Source organism: Manacus vitellinus, unplaced genomic scaffold, assembly GCF_001715985.3.
Source record: "Manacus vitellinus isolate BGI_N305 unplaced genomic scaffold, ASM171598v3 scaffold_3_pilon, whole genome shotgun sequence".
In the NCBI taxonomy this organism is placed as follows: domain Eukaryota; kingdom Metazoa; phylum Chordata; class Aves; order Passeriformes; family Pipridae; genus Manacus; species Manacus vitellinus.
This window is the reverse complement of record NW_021940535.1, coordinates 33,123,144-33,138,442: the sequence shown is the minus strand read 5'-3', so window position 1 is coordinate 33,138,442 and position 15,299 is coordinate 33,123,144. Positions and strand designations below refer to the sequence as shown.

General features: G+C 38.1%; 1 protein-coding gene across 3 annotated transcripts in view; it reads left to right on the top strand.

Annotated features, from left to right (window-relative positions):
- The window catches only part of CDK14 (cyclin dependent kinase 14), a 305,938-nt gene that overhangs the window by 121,608 nt on the left and 169,031 nt on the right, over positions 1-15,299 (top strand). For all 3 annotated transcript variants that reach the window (XM_029961885.1, XM_008933769.3, XM_018075820.2), the window contains exon 5: positions 4,120-4,214. In XM_029961885.1, coding sequence (XP_029817745.1) covers positions 4,120-4,214 — 95 coding nt within the window. The remainder of the gene's footprint in view (positions 1-4,119; positions 4,215-15,299) is intronic.

Here is a 15,299-nt window from a genome sequence, read left to right as displayed (position 1 = left end):
TGCTTGCCATGTCCAAAAGTACTATCTTTGCTAGTGAAAATTTCTTCCATGTGGCCTGGGAGTCAACAGTAATAGTTGCTTTTGTTGATTTTGTTATGTAACTGAAATGTTACTTTGTGGAGATGTGGGAATAGTCTTTTTCAAACCACTTCCAAGCTGAGGCTCATCTAAAAGTCACAAGGCTTTGTTAATGGAGTGTCAAGCTTGAGCTGGTGCTGTAAACCCCACAGGGAGCAAAACACTGATTTACTGATGCTACTCAGGTTTTGGGTAAGAGTTGGCTGTAGTCCATCTGGCTTGCCTTGCTCATAGAGTGAGTGTACTTTAGAATCCAGCTCATCTGGGAACAGCAAAAAAACTCCTTGACCAACACAAGCGATATGGCAGCTTGCCAGGAGCTCATAATAGATGAGAGCATCCCCTTGTTGGAGAAGTCTGTGATGGTTATTCAAGCAAATGAAATGTGTTTCCTTTAAGTATGCAAATATGGTTATTAGCCCTTGATGAAAAGTGCTGAGTGTTGGTACATTTAGCGGCTCAGGTCATGAACTTGCGTACAAGTCACAGAAATTATCATCTTGGATGTTGTTAATTGTTAAAGTATGTCAACAATTCATCTTCCCTGTTTTTTACTGTTAGAAGTTGCTGTGAGGGACTGTGCAAACACAGGTGACAGAACAAACACCTGGCAATTCAAACCCATGTAATATTTTTTCCAAAGTGTTTTAAAAAAGCATTTTAACATTATTTTCTGCTTTGCTTCCTCAGAACTCTTTGGGGAAATTAATTAAAAGTACTGCCATCTGTTTATCTTACATTTAATACCAAGGGTAAAAAAAGAGTGCCAGTAGTTTTGAAGCAGCATTGTATAATTTTGTTATTAAAAATACATGTTAAGGATACAGTGAGTACTAGTACATCTTTTCCACTTTTTGAGTTGTTGCAATGCTTTTTCAACATTTCAGTCTTTTCATCATGACTCTGTGTGAAATCTGTGGGTGATAATCACTGGATGGAGATGGTGTTCTCTGGGAGAATTATTTTGTTCTAGAACTAACACCAGGCACAGCAACACCTGATTTCTCACTGAGCTCCAGTAGCAGCTTCATTGGCAGCTTCAAAGGTAAAGTCAGTCTTGTCTCAGGCTGATGCTGAGAGATTCCCTGGACTCTTTTTTATTCTTTTGGATGTGAATTTCTGGGTTTTGTCTTTGAATTAGTGGAGTTCATCCAAAGTTCCATCTCCTTTGAGTAAAAACTTGCCCAAAAGAGGTGGCGTATTGGTCATCTGTTCTGAAAGGCTGTTTTTCCTGGAAAAAAAACCCATATGAGCCATCGGTTCATATTTAATTTTTTTTTTAAAGTACTCTGTGGAGAAAGAAACAACTTTCCTGTTTCAGACAACTTTTTTTTCTCTGTTTAATTTCCTTCTCCCTTTTTTTTTTTTTTTTTTTTTTTTAAGAAGCAAAGCAGTGTTTTCACAAAGACAGGCAGTCTGGTAAGACTCCTGATAGACGAACACATGGGGTAATTCTCTTACTTTAACCAGTTATGTTTGGTTTCTTACAATATAAATTGATAGTGTAATTGCTTATTTCTGCAGTGTAAATTAGTGCAATTAAGATGATTTTGCTACCTGTGCTATATTATCTACTATATTTCACTTGGTCTAATGAAGAAGACAGAAATTTCACCCTGCAGGTGATATTTTGTAGTTCTTGTAATATATGGCAGATGTTGAATATTGAGGCTATAAAAGCGGGAATTGTATACTACAGAAGATAAATAAGAGTGGGGGAGGGGACTGAAGACGAAAAACAGTATTTCCAAAGACCTCAGGGTAAGCTGCTTTCAATGTACTGTTTAAGCTTTAATGACCCATATACAGATTCTAACAACAAAGTAATGGCCAACTAGAGAAATTAAAGGCCTCACGTGATGATCTGAACAGCAAAAGCTGACAGAGGTTATAAATACTATAACAGTTCGACAGGTTCTACTAGGAGGCAGTTTTTATGTTCCCAGTGTCTCTGCATGTATGGTCATTTGACAAGGTTTGAGGGAAGAACTGGTGAAATCTCAATTACTTCAGGTGAACTCTTCTCAGGGTTTCCCCAGGTTAAACATTCTTGTTTCTGGTAGAAGGTACCTTTCAGAACAGTTGGTCTGTCATCTGTTGTGTGTATACATACCTTTTTCCAGTAGCAGTTTTTCATTGTTCTCTTTTCAAAAAAACCAACATATCCAAATCTCTCTGAGCTTTTGCTCCAAGAAATTCTCGAAATTCTAAGATGAGGATCCTATTGTGAGAAATAAAGTGATGTTTTGCTGAAGCCAGAGTGACTGGAGGGGGTAAGGGGAGGGGGTTGGGGAGGCTAACCCTTCTTTCTTGCTTATAGCTGCTTGTTGCTTAGATGTGGTTTAGATTGTCCCTTGCTCCTGCAGAGTTGTTAAGAACGAACAGGAAAGGCTATGCTAAAGATTTGCCAAAAAAAGAAGATGAAGGGGATATGTGGGAGGGAGACTTAGGGCAAAGTAGGCAGTCAGGAGAGAATATAAGTCCCTGAGTACCCAGCCAATGGGAAAGGGGACAGGGACAACCACTGGCCAGGGACAACCACTGGCCAGGGAAGAATAAAAGGTCACTCATTTTGGTGAGTTGTGTGCCTCCCTGGAGAGGGAAACACCCAATTAACCTGACTCATTTAATAAAGTAGTTTTGCTTTGATGACTTTGTCCCCTCTCAAATGCCATGTTGCTTTCGTGTTGCTTCCAAGAGTGATGAACTTGTCAGACCGATCTCTTCAAGACCAATATGAGAGATGAGATGTACTTAGCCTATTTTAAAGCCAGATGATCCCTGGAGTTACCTCCACCTGATGAAACACCCTCAAAACACCCTTAGTAGGTCAGCAAGGGGTAATAGTGCTGTGGAAGCTCCCTAGTCTCCATTTTGCATGGTGAAGAATTGAGACACATTTGGTTTTTCATTATTTGCTTTGATAAAATAAGGAAGGTGACAGAAGCAAGTTGCATATTTTCATTTTAGAAATATGCCACTTATTTGCATGTCTTTGTATCTATTATAGAATCATAGAATCAGCTGGGTTGGAAGAGGCCTCTGAGATCATCAAGTCCAACCCTTGATCCAACACTGCCATGGTTATCAGACCATGGCACTAAGTGCCACATCCAGTCTCACCTTAAAAACCTCCAGGAATGATGAATCCACCACCTCCCTGGGCAGCCCATTCCAATGTCTGATTACTCTCTCTGTAAAAAATTTCTTCCTAATATCCAACCTAAACCTCCCCTGGCAGAGCTTAAGACCATATTATTTACTTGCTGGGGTGACTGATAGTCCTGCTCAGATGTATGTGTGAGATGACAAAACACTGATGGCAAAATGACATGGGTAACAACATATGGCTTGTCAGCATATCTTGTTAAAATATATCATATCTTTTGCAACATTAAATATGTAATATGGTATCAACATTAAATATGTATTATGGTGTAAAAAAAAATTAGTGGAGATTACCTGAAAATTCATTAGATAAGTCTTTATTTGTCTTTTCTGAAAATGTGAGTTAGTCATTGAAAAAATAAGTGAGAAAATACTATTAATTTATTCTCATAGGCTAATACAAATAATTCCATCAAACCTGTGTTATATTTGAGAGAAAGAAGAATTTTATATATATATTAGCAGCTCTGTTGTGTTGGATAGCAAAGACAACGTTTTGAAAAGACATGCTTGACTTTCATCTGAGAGAAAAAAAAAATTATCTTTGAGTGTAGAAGCAGTCTTGTGTCTGGTTGAGTAGACATGACTGATTCACTTAGAGGAGGCTGCGTAAGGAAAGCATCTCTAGCCATAGCTCATTTCGACCTCGGAGTGAGGTTGAGTTTGACCAGCAAGGTGGAGAAAATAGCACTGAATCGAAAGGTGTGATATTCAAACACACTTAATGTGTGGAATTCATGGACATAGAAGATACTAAGGTACAACTATTGGTTGTCAGGTTATGAAGCTCACCTAAGTTACTAAAAAAAGAAAGCCAATTGATGTAAAATATTTGGATTCTTTTTAAGATTACATGTTTGTTTTCCTTTTCAGCTTCTCTTTTGAAAGGATTGAAACATGCAAACATTGTGCTGCTTCATGACATCATTCACACCAAGGAAACCTTGACACTTGTGTTTGAATATGTGGTGAGTAAAGTAACTACATATATTCTGGATATGGTCCAGAGTGTATTGAATTTGATGGAAATGCTCTCTTTACCATCAGTGATCTATGAATCAGGCCAAAATAACCTTTACTTTCCTCAGGAGAGTGGTGGCTATAGGAGATGATGCTTTGTAGCGGAGTGGGCTAAGTGTGGAAAGCTAGACTAAACCAGATTCAGAGATGGAGAAATGACTACTAGGGCTTTTGAAGGACCTTATACTGCTGAATTGACTTTTCAAACTGGTACCTTACTCTGCTTCTTAGTCATAGTTTGTTTCTTGGAGCTTTTTTTTTTACTAACGTGATCAGGTAACTTTAAAATAGGTGAGGATATGTAGGGAAGAGGAACAGGACTAATGCTTAACAGGTAGTTCCTTCATGAAAAGCACGTATCAAGTTTAAGTGGCTTTTGTTGTGACTGGCTTGTGCAGAGTGTCTTTTTATAAGCAATCTCAGTAAAAAGCAAAGTCTGTTGCAAAGTCTGAATTTGGGCTTTTTTATTTTGTCATGACTAATGTTTTAGCTACTAATTAAAACTTCAATTTACATAGTATGCAGTGTAAGGATTTAATTGTGTTCAGAGTATTACTTTCCAAAGTATTGGCCTTGGCCTTCTAATTAATCTTTTCAGTTTTTCTAAGACAAACATATGGCATTTATGTAGAATTACTTCAGCATTTAGCTGTGGAATTATGCAATGTACTATCATAATTAACCTCCCAGTTTTCACAGATGGGTCCAAGAACATGTAATTTAAAAGAAACAAATGAGTTTAGAGATGGCTAGATTTTCAGTATCATATCTATTATTGTGCTGTAGTCTGTAAGACACTGCATTTATAAAGTACAGTGATTACTAGCTTTAGTCTTAGTACGTCTCTGCTTAAGACAAGTGGAATTGTTTTGTGTGTTTCTTGGGAGGAGGCCTTAATTTTGACATGATAATGCACACAGAATCACAACATCTTGTCTGGAGAAGCTCTTCATCCTGTCTATGTACATAAGAGTGCTACAGTGTAATGGTGTGGGTATTCAGCTACAGCAGCCTGCAGAGTGTTTGCATACAGTACATATTTTTTACCTTAGGTATTGGAATATTCATAAAAATATAAATCCTTGAAATTAGTGATTCTTCTGTTCCTTGTACACTGAATTAGCATAGGAAAAGCCTTGATATTTAATTTTATGTAATGGTCAGTGTAGACTTATTTGCATGTCTTTACGTGAATACATTTTGCAGTCCTTTTATCAGCAGCTGTATTTAGCTGTATTCATCAGAACTGATTGAGAAATGAGATGTATAGAATATGTTTCTCCCAGAAATAGATGGTTTTGCCTATTATAATAATGTCGAATTTCTGGGTTTTACTTTTTGCTTGTTATACTAATGTCAAATTTCTGGATTTTATATCCAGTAGGGTTGTTTACAGACTCTGGCTCCCAGTCATGTGTAATATCATGGTGCTGTCCATGATTAAGTATGGACACAAACTAAGCTTCATGCAGTGGCACATTCTTCTGGATTCACTTAACTGTTTGTTTTTCAACAAGGTGCTATTGGGATCAACCCTGCTGATGGTTGCCCATTTTATTTCCCATGGTGTTTCATAGCTATTGAGACCATTCTAGGATCTCATTTAGTAACGGTTTCTTGAACTAATCCAAGTAATATTTTAGTATTTTGGCTTGCGGGCAATCTCTCAAGGTGGTGCTCAGGAAGAAAGGGAAGAGTACTTTGTTCTCTTCAAACACCCTGAGGACTGTATGATAGTGACATTGTAACATACTCCTGTGTCTTGAGATGACAGAATTGCTTAACAGAAGTCTGTTTTCATTGTTAGGTAATGTAAAGTTATAGTCTGATCAAATAGCTAATGCTATCTGATAATGCCCACGTAACCTGAATTGAATTCTTGTGGGAGTGCATGATACAGGTTTTAATTGCACTATCACAATGACCTCTTTTGTTCCTTTTGTTAAAAAGCTTCCATTCAGTGCGTAATATGAATGTGCAGAGGTAAAAATTACAGTTGCCCATTTAAATGTACAAATTTTGGCTTGTTGACTATGCAATCTAGCACATAATTGGTGTTACTGAGCTCTATATCTGTAATGTCTGGTTTGTTGTTATTTTAACACCTGGATGTGGTTTAGCTCAATCATGTGAGTAATTTGCACTGAAATAAGTAAAAATATTCGTGTGATTAAAATTACATGGTGGTTTACGTTTTTGAATTATTGAAGCTGTCATAGTTTGAAATTGGCCCCCCTTGAGAGTTCGAGGGGCTCAGAGGGGATTGGGTGCCAGGGCAGTGTTCCCTGGAGAGCCGATCACCACCCATGTTGTTCGCTTCTGCTCAAAGTCATATATCACAGCACCGGAAACAGTTGGCAGTGCAGTCTTGGTTGTTTTGCTGTCGGTGTCTGCTGCGTGTAGGTGGACAAGGCCAGGGGGTGGCTGGGCTCCCTCTCTTCCCCTCCAGGGGGGAGAGGGGAGCCCTGCGACCCCCCAACTCAGCCTTTGGCTAGAATTAGAGTCAGCATTTGGAATGTGTGCTGTGAAGGAAGGGATTCACAGCACCTGAGGTAAGAGGAGAGAGGCAGGCTTTGCAGCCAAGTCTTCTTCCCCCTCCTTTTCTGCAGTGAAGCTGTAGAGGGGGCTTTTATTCCCCTCCACTGTGAGTGGAGGAAGGGCTCAGAGTTGGAGCTGAGCCAGGAGACTGGGCCGTGGAGGTAGGCCCGGCACTCAGGAGGAGTCCCAGGTGAAATTGGAGATGAGCCAAGAGCTCGAGAGTTGCCTGCCGAAGCTGACAGGAGGCAGCTGAGAACTGATGGGGAGGAATGAAGATTCCAGGATGTGGACGCTTGATAAGCTACACTACAGCAGCCTACGAACCAAGGTGGGACACCGAGAGGGAGAGATCACACAGCAGCAGGAGAGCAAAGACTCAAAGCTATCTTCTCGGACTTCATGAGGAGGAGAGACTACAACAAACAACTGCTGGAACTTGGTGAGGAGGGAGTGCTCAGGAGCCCAAAACACTCCCACAGCAAAAGACTGTGTTACACATCAGCCTTAAAGGCTGCTCCTGGACTAAAGTTAAAGGAGGGGCTTGAAAGGACTGACTGATAGTAATGTAATATATATATATAGTTGCCTTTCCCAAATCTTCGTTCGTGAAGCCTAGCCATGAGTTGCCTTTAGTTTGTATAGTATTTATTTGTGTAAATAAAATGTATAAACTTTCCCCTTCCCCTACAGAAGCCTCTGACCTGAAAGTCTCTCTCCAGTGTTAGGATAAATTGTTGAGAAGGGGTGGGGGAAGCCTAAAAATTGGATTTTAGATTTCTAAATGTGGCTCAAACTGCTACAGAAGCCTAACAAACCTAAAAGGGGTTGAATTTGATTTATTTCATAAAGTGACATCATGGAATTGATACACTATTGCCACTGATCACTATTGACCATTTCAAACATAATAAAAACAGCTGAGTGAGATGTCATGATTAAATTAGGAACGAACAGTTAGTGACCTGAGAGTTCTCAGAAAATGGAAACTTTGGGTTGCTAGATCTGTGGCAATTCCATTGGGAAAATAATACTGGTGAAACATCTGAGGTTATCAGAGGTATTTGGTTTCAGCATTGACCCTGAAAGAGTAGAATGAAATTTAATTTCATGTAGCACCTTTCATTGCAGAATACACTGCAGTTGTAAGTTAAAACCTGAAAGCAGAATAGCCTCTGAAAGGAAACGGGGCAGTGATTAAATTCTCTGTGTACCTCAAATTAGATTTTTTTTTAATATGAAAGTCTGTCAGAAGAAAATATGGAAGATTTTTTTATCTTTAACCTTGGTGGTCTGCAGAACCAAGAAAACTCAGTCTTTAAAAACTCTGTCTGACAGTTGAAGATCATGAGAAGTTCATTCTCCATATAAGAGTTTTGGTGGTGAATGTGGAGCTGTACATTTCTATGGAAGAAGAGAAAGGGAGCTTACTCCTTTTGAATGAAAGAACTTAGTTGAGAACAGTTTAGTATATACAGTACCTTGTTAGTAAGGCATAATTTCTTTGTGTTCTTTCTTAACTCTTACATCAGCATGTTGCGAAGGGAGCTTAGAGATCAGTTTTATCAATGGATGACTGAGAGCCATTGCTTGTTGCCTGGGGAGTTTTGAGAATAAGCTGCTTGGAATTTTCTCTACAAAACCTGAAGGGCTGATAGTCTTTCATGTATAAATGGTACAGAAAATGGTTTCTGTATAGTTAGCTGGGATATCCTAAACAAGACGTGAAAACAAAATGTGAAGTTTTGGCACACTTTGCATATAGTATCTGAGCCTGTGAAGACTTCCAAAGAAAAAGGTCAGTTCACTTTACAGTTCAATGGAGCAGTATGACTGTTCACATGAGTTTTGTTCCCTTCCTTGCTGGGCTCCATTTAGGTGTTAGTTGAGACAATGGTATGGGTACGCTGGCTTTAGTGCAGGTGTCACTGATATGGCAAGCTTTACCCAAGGAGGTGATAAGTTTTACAGGTGAGATCTCAGACATATTGAGAGATCTCTGAAGATGGTTTCACATCTGTTTGTTCTAAAATGATCATTAGCTGCTATCGTTTGTTGCTTCAGTTGTTTATTTAAAAGGAAGATGACTGTATTTAGAAACATTTAATTGCTGAAAGGCAATCCTAAGCAATACATGTTGCTACAGTCTCTGTAGAATGATAATGAGGTTTTTAGTGTTATGCATAATTATATAAGTATATTATTATCAATAAATGTACCAGCAGCCTGTTCCTGGCATGTAAAAGTGAGCTGGTATAGCAATGCTTTACCTCATGCTTTCAGTGTTTATGAACTAGATTTGAAACAAGAACAGATACACTTACAATTTGAAGTATGAGCTATGGGTAATATTATTTCTGCCTCTACAGTGAAAAAGCTCCAGACTAATCTAATAATGTAATTAAACCCAAGAATTTTCAATTACCTTGCCTATTTTCATCTGTGTGTATGTTTTTGCTTCTTAAAAATTGCTTTCCATTAAAGAAGAAAGTTTAATTCTCATTGCTTCATTACAGCAGCTAAAATAGGTTGTTATACAATGAGTTTACTTAATAAAGTTCATTAGTTACATTGCCCTTCCATTTCCTGTAAGAAAAAAAATAGATGTGAGTTTCTTATTTTAATGCTTTTTGGAAATTGACATATATGCTGTTTATCAGACAGAAAAAGCACATTATTTTCATGGATGAGAGAGTAGGGAAAACCAGTTGTGTTTCAGAACTGTTTTTGAGCTCTGATCACTAGGATCATTCACTTAGAGGAAATTAGGAAATCTAGCCACAAGAAGGAAGGAGGAGTCTTCTAATCCTTGACTGAGAGTGGAACTTATTTGGAGCCTGCATTATGTTATTTTGGTGTGAAAGTGAAATGAGGGGGGATTTTCTTCCCATTTGAGAAGGTGCTTGTCCAGCTCCAGTAAGCAAGGACGGACAGCTAGTAAAGCTCTGCAACAAGCCAGATACCTCCTGCCACCTCTTGGCTAACACGCTTGCTTGTCCACTCTGGGAAGAGGCAGAGTCATTGAGGGCTCCCAGCATGGGAGCAGTTGAATTTCGTAGTTTCTGTTTACCTTGACCAGGGAAGGTGCTGTTCCCCTGTTGGTTTAATCCCAGCCTCATGCCCCAGGTTTGCCCCAAGTTGTCTCGCTTTAATCGCAGTCAAAAAGGTGACAGAGCAAAGCTTAGAGTAAACAGAAAGGAAATGCCCTACTACTGAGAGGAGGCAGTAAGGGAATACTGCTCTTGGGAAAGCCTTGTTTTTCAAGTTTTAATGAGCAGATGAGAGAGAGGAGCCGTTCATGTCCAGGTATAGGTTGAAAATGCAAAGAGAATCAGCTTTGGGAGGTAGGGATTCAAATGGGATTTCAGGAGGAAATTGCTTGGTGCTTTACTGAGAGGTTAAGACTGTGCCAGACATGGGGATCAGCAGGAAAGAAGGAACGAAAAGTTATATTTAAATTTAAATAAAAATACTCATTCTAGTCTCAGAAGTTTACATGTGCCTCGCAGGAGGGGGAAAGATGACTCAGTTTGCCTCATCATCCTGACTTTGCAGGACCTCTCAGAAGTTTGTAGACTTTATACAGAGGGCATGTGCTAATGATGTGTTAATGAGATTAATCAAGATTTACAATCCAACAGACTGGGAGGCTGTGTGTATCTGAATGTCTATTTTTTGTGCAATTTAAGGTTTTTTATAATATTACCAAATATGGGTTAGATTTGCAGTATACTGTGCATACAATAGATACCATTTAATAATTGGCATTATTGTTTATTCTTATTTTTATTAACAAGTGTATTCAGTGTAAATATTTACAAAAACAAAACAAAACAAAAATAACACCCACAACAAAATCAAAGCATAAAAAATATCTAGAGTTGAGCTGATGGATGCAACACTGGAAATCACATGAGATATTCTATCTACTGACAGATCTCAATTAGTTTCTTTTCCTAAATTACAGATAAAAATGTCAAATGTGATTGTAGTAGGATGCATATGCAGAGTAGATATGGCAGTGATGACACTCCACTTGGTACAGGTAAGGCCACCATCCTAAATAGTAAATTTGTACACACAAAGAAGAGATGAATCAGCTGGGGACCTGAGGGGGAAAAAGGCAAGAATGAGTAAACATTGAGAATGAAGGCTACTAAGGAAAAGTCAAAGTAAGTAGGGCTCTTAAGAGTTAGGGAAAAAAAAGGATGAGATGTTTACAACCTTTAAATATAGAGAAAGTCAGTGACCTATTTCTGTGTGAATGGTAAAGAGGATAAAATAAGAAAGTCTGAAATAGCAGTCAGGAAGAGAAAGATTAAACTCTAGGAATACCTCTTTCATGGTAACAACAAGAAAACACTAAAGAAACTACTATGGGGGGAGATAGTTTCTCTGTTTCTGTCAGTTTTTAAGAGTGGTTTAGGCACATAATCAACAGAATTATATGTCATTGATAGTAGATATAGGTAAGATTATGTTTTTGAGATCCTTCCTGTGTGTATCTTTTTGCATTATAATTTTCATCAGTTAAAGATGAACACTTTAAATCTTTCAGTGAACTTAATATGCTGTTGCTTTTCTGTATCAGGAATTGAAAAAATAAATCAGTTTATTTTGCTACATTAAGCAAAATAAAAAAAAATTCCTTCTAGTTGTAGGGGGTTTTTTGTTTGCTTGGATTTTTTTTTTTTTTGTTCGGTTGGGTTTTTTTTATTTGGTTTGGTTTGGGTTGGGTTTTTTTAATGATTTTTTCTATGTTATAGGTTTCTGGACAGCTCTACTGTTGGTAGTTCTGGTGGTATCCCACACATTCCTTATCTTTCAATTTCAGTAATAAACTGGCATTCTCCAAGTCCCTCTGGGGTAAAAGCTGACAGTATTTGAACTTGCACTAGAGACTGTCCAGTCTAATTAAACTTGTTTTTATTAGGCTCTTTAATAATACGGGTTGTAACTATTATTTAGTGTCTTTTATAATGTGGAGCTCTGATTTATTCAGTGTAGATTGAAAAAACAAACAAACCAACAAAACATCAACCCAAAACTTGGCTGTTTGGAGAGTGATGATTACCATAACTCTAAATCTTTAAAATAGATTTTTCCTTTCTGAACCAGTAGTATGTAGCTTTGTACTGATTTAATCATATTGATAAAAAATACATCTATGAAATCTCTAAAAACAGAAACTTGGGGTGAGCAAAATAATAGTAGTAAAAATCCTGGTCAGACTGAGTAAATCAATAGTTGCAGATATCTTTATACTATGTTTATAGTTTTGTGATATAAAAAATAATTAAGGAATGGTGAAAAGGAGGAATCAGGTATCAAGCCTGTGTAATAAACAGAGCCACTTCTTGAAAGTTAAAAAGCCCTATTCTTGTTTTACTACTTTGTGTAAAGAGAATCTAATCCATGGAAGCATCATTTTTTCTAGTGTGTCTTGCAGTCTGAACTGCAATTTTCCCTATAAAATTTTTATTAATCTTGCAATCATGCATGGACAGTTAGGATTAGGATGCATGACACGAAAAAGTCACTCAGCCAGGGTGAAGAGAGGTCTATGTAGGATGTGGAAGCTTTTAAAGGAAGTATTTACACTTGTCTTTTCCTGCTCTGAAGATGGCCTGTTTTTTTTGTCCCTCACACCAGCATAGCAAAGGCTCTTCTGCCAGCTGAGCTTGTGTAGACCTGCCTGTACTATCCAGTCAGTCCCGTGCCAATATCAGCGTGGATACTTGACTTAGTGTGGCTGTATGTGGATTGTCAGCCTTGCTGCCATATATGTGTTCTGCTTACGTGGTCCTGGAGCAAGTACTCTCACCATGAGCTTGTGGGTATCTGCCATGCTCTTATAACAAGAAACTTTTCTGTATCTTCAGATTTTGTTTGTTTGTTATATGTGGATATAGCAGATGTAATGTTCAGTGTTGTGGAAGCTCAATGACTTAGCAAATTAAAGAAAAAGTGCACATGCAACATGTGTTACAGCTTGCAAAAATTGTCCCAACCCTGTTGATTTTGGGGTCTATAAGTCCATCACAGTTAGCACAAGCTAACTAAATTTGATGCTAGGTTTTGATCATACTAAACAGGAATTCCTACTGATTTTTGCAATGTCATTCTTTAGTTAAAATAATTTCGCTAAATTAAGTGTGTTTTATTTCCTTAGCCTGATTTACTAAGAACACAAAGCTGATAGAATTACTAAGGTGGCCAGAGAATAAGGAGGAAAATAAACTAGCATCTTTAGAAAATTATATTTTGTTGAAGATCTCTTAGTTCATTCAGCAATTCTTTCCTCAGCTGTGTGTGTCTCACTTGTCTGTAAGGGACCACATTGTTTCTTTGTGAAACGAACAGAGACTTTGTATCCATAAATAAATTTGTCTTTTCTAATAACAGCCAAAAATCAGACAACTGTGCATTCCTTTTTCTCTCTGGGATTTTCAGGTAGGTTTCTCTCTGTATTAAGAACTCCCCCACTGCCCAGCCTCTTTTTCTATATAGTATTGTTCATGTATTTTGAAGTATATTTATCTTTGTTGACAGTGTGAGAGAAATCCAAGGCACTAGAAACATCTGTTAGCTAAATTGTTTTCATTAAAGGTGTCTTGTGGGGCAGTTTTTTCTTTCTTGAATCCTTATTATATATCTTTCCCCTGCTGCTCAGCCCAGCTGGTGCTGTTGCCTGCTGCTGTTCTGCTGGAAGTTGCTTAGGTATCACTCAGAGATAGCTTGCTTGCAGGGTATTTTTTGTTAGCATGGCTAACATTGTGTCATCTCATAGAGGGAAAAGATTGAATTATAGAAAACCACAGAAATACATGAAAATGAGAGTATATGACACTTTTGAAAATACCAGCACATGAAATGAGTTTAAAGTGTGGCACAGTAATCTGCAGAATACTTAGGTTGGAGGATATGTGCCATTTAAATGGAATTAACTTTTCTTTGTTTTCATGTCACTTCAAATATTCCAACTGCCTGTGCTTTTATTGGTAAATTATATTATCAGTTTAAGAATTTGTTGGTGACAAAAGGGAAAGTATATTTGTCAGGAAAGCTGCTAGGGCATAAATAATGTGTGCTCTCCTTTGAACAGAGAGGAATGGCTCACAGCAGCCTCGCTGCCTCAGTGGAGCAGCACAATCTGTCTGCTGCATGATGGCAGTGCCGGTAGCCAAATACTCCCGGTTTTGTTTTAATGGAAAGGTTCTTTCACGTTGCTGGTTTTACATGATGGAAATGCAGTTGGAAGTGCTTCCTGTTCCACTCACAAGCCCCGGGCTCTCCGTGCATTTTGGCTTCAAAAATGACAGCTGAAACCAATTAGGCAGCATTATGGGATGGCTAAGTCACATGGAAATTTATCATGACTGAGGAAGAAGAGGGAAAGAGAATGTATTGCATGGGAAGTAGAAATGACTAATTTAATTAGAAGAGAATGACAATTGCGTTATTATTATGGAGAAGGCTGGCAAAGTAGAGCTCATTTCATGTCACTGGCTGTGCCTTTGAAAGGAAACGTCCTGCCCTTTGTCTGAACAGGTTTGTGTTTGGTATCATAGTCTCTGATTTCCGAGCAAGATAGCTGAGCAACATAGTTGGAAAGTGAAGCATTGAGCATATCTGAGGACCTTTGTAGCTTGTGGTTTACTCATCTATTCATAATTAGAATTCCTTCTTCAAAGGGGGAAGGGAAGAGTCTACACCATCAACAATTGTCTTTTTTTTTCCCTTCTGTTTGCATACTCTCCCTTTTCCAGAAGTAGGATGCAATGTATATAAACCTTGCTTCAGCTGTATAAATATCAGTCAGAATTCTTTTCCCTTCAGCAGATGCTTATACGCAGTATGCTCACAAACATAAGCACACATGTCTACTAACATAAACCAGAGTCTTGCTGAATAAAAATGACCTTCATCTAATTATACACTGACACAAGTTTAAATCAAAACCCCAATTCATCAATTCATTTCTTCATGTAAGTCTGGAGACAGTATTTCATGAGGTAAATGAAACATTTGTGGTATTGTCACAGTTGATGGTGTGGGGAAGAAATGAGTGAAAAACATTATAAAAGGAGTCTGAGCAAGTGCACATTTTCCTTTTTTTTTTTTTTTTTGCTGTCATCCACGCTTGATTTGGTTAATTGTTGTACAACTTTCTTGATTTTTATTTAGACTATGAGCAGTTGTGTTGGATAAGTAACTTAATCTCTCCCTCATTTTCATGTACCTGTAGGAGTTGATACTTGTTTCCATCACAAGGAGGAAAATATTTGTAATTCATTGAAGTTTGGGTCAAAAATGGGCATTGGCTGATGTGCTTCTACATTTAGTTTGGAAAGAGGAGAATGGCTGAATTAGCATAGCTGAGCATGAGTTTTCTATTCCCTGTTCTAGGAAGCATTGTACAGCCTCTAGTCTAACAAGAAATTGTGCCATCTATTCCAGGAAGGGTCAGGGGTTTCTTAATGGAAGTCTAGTTGCTT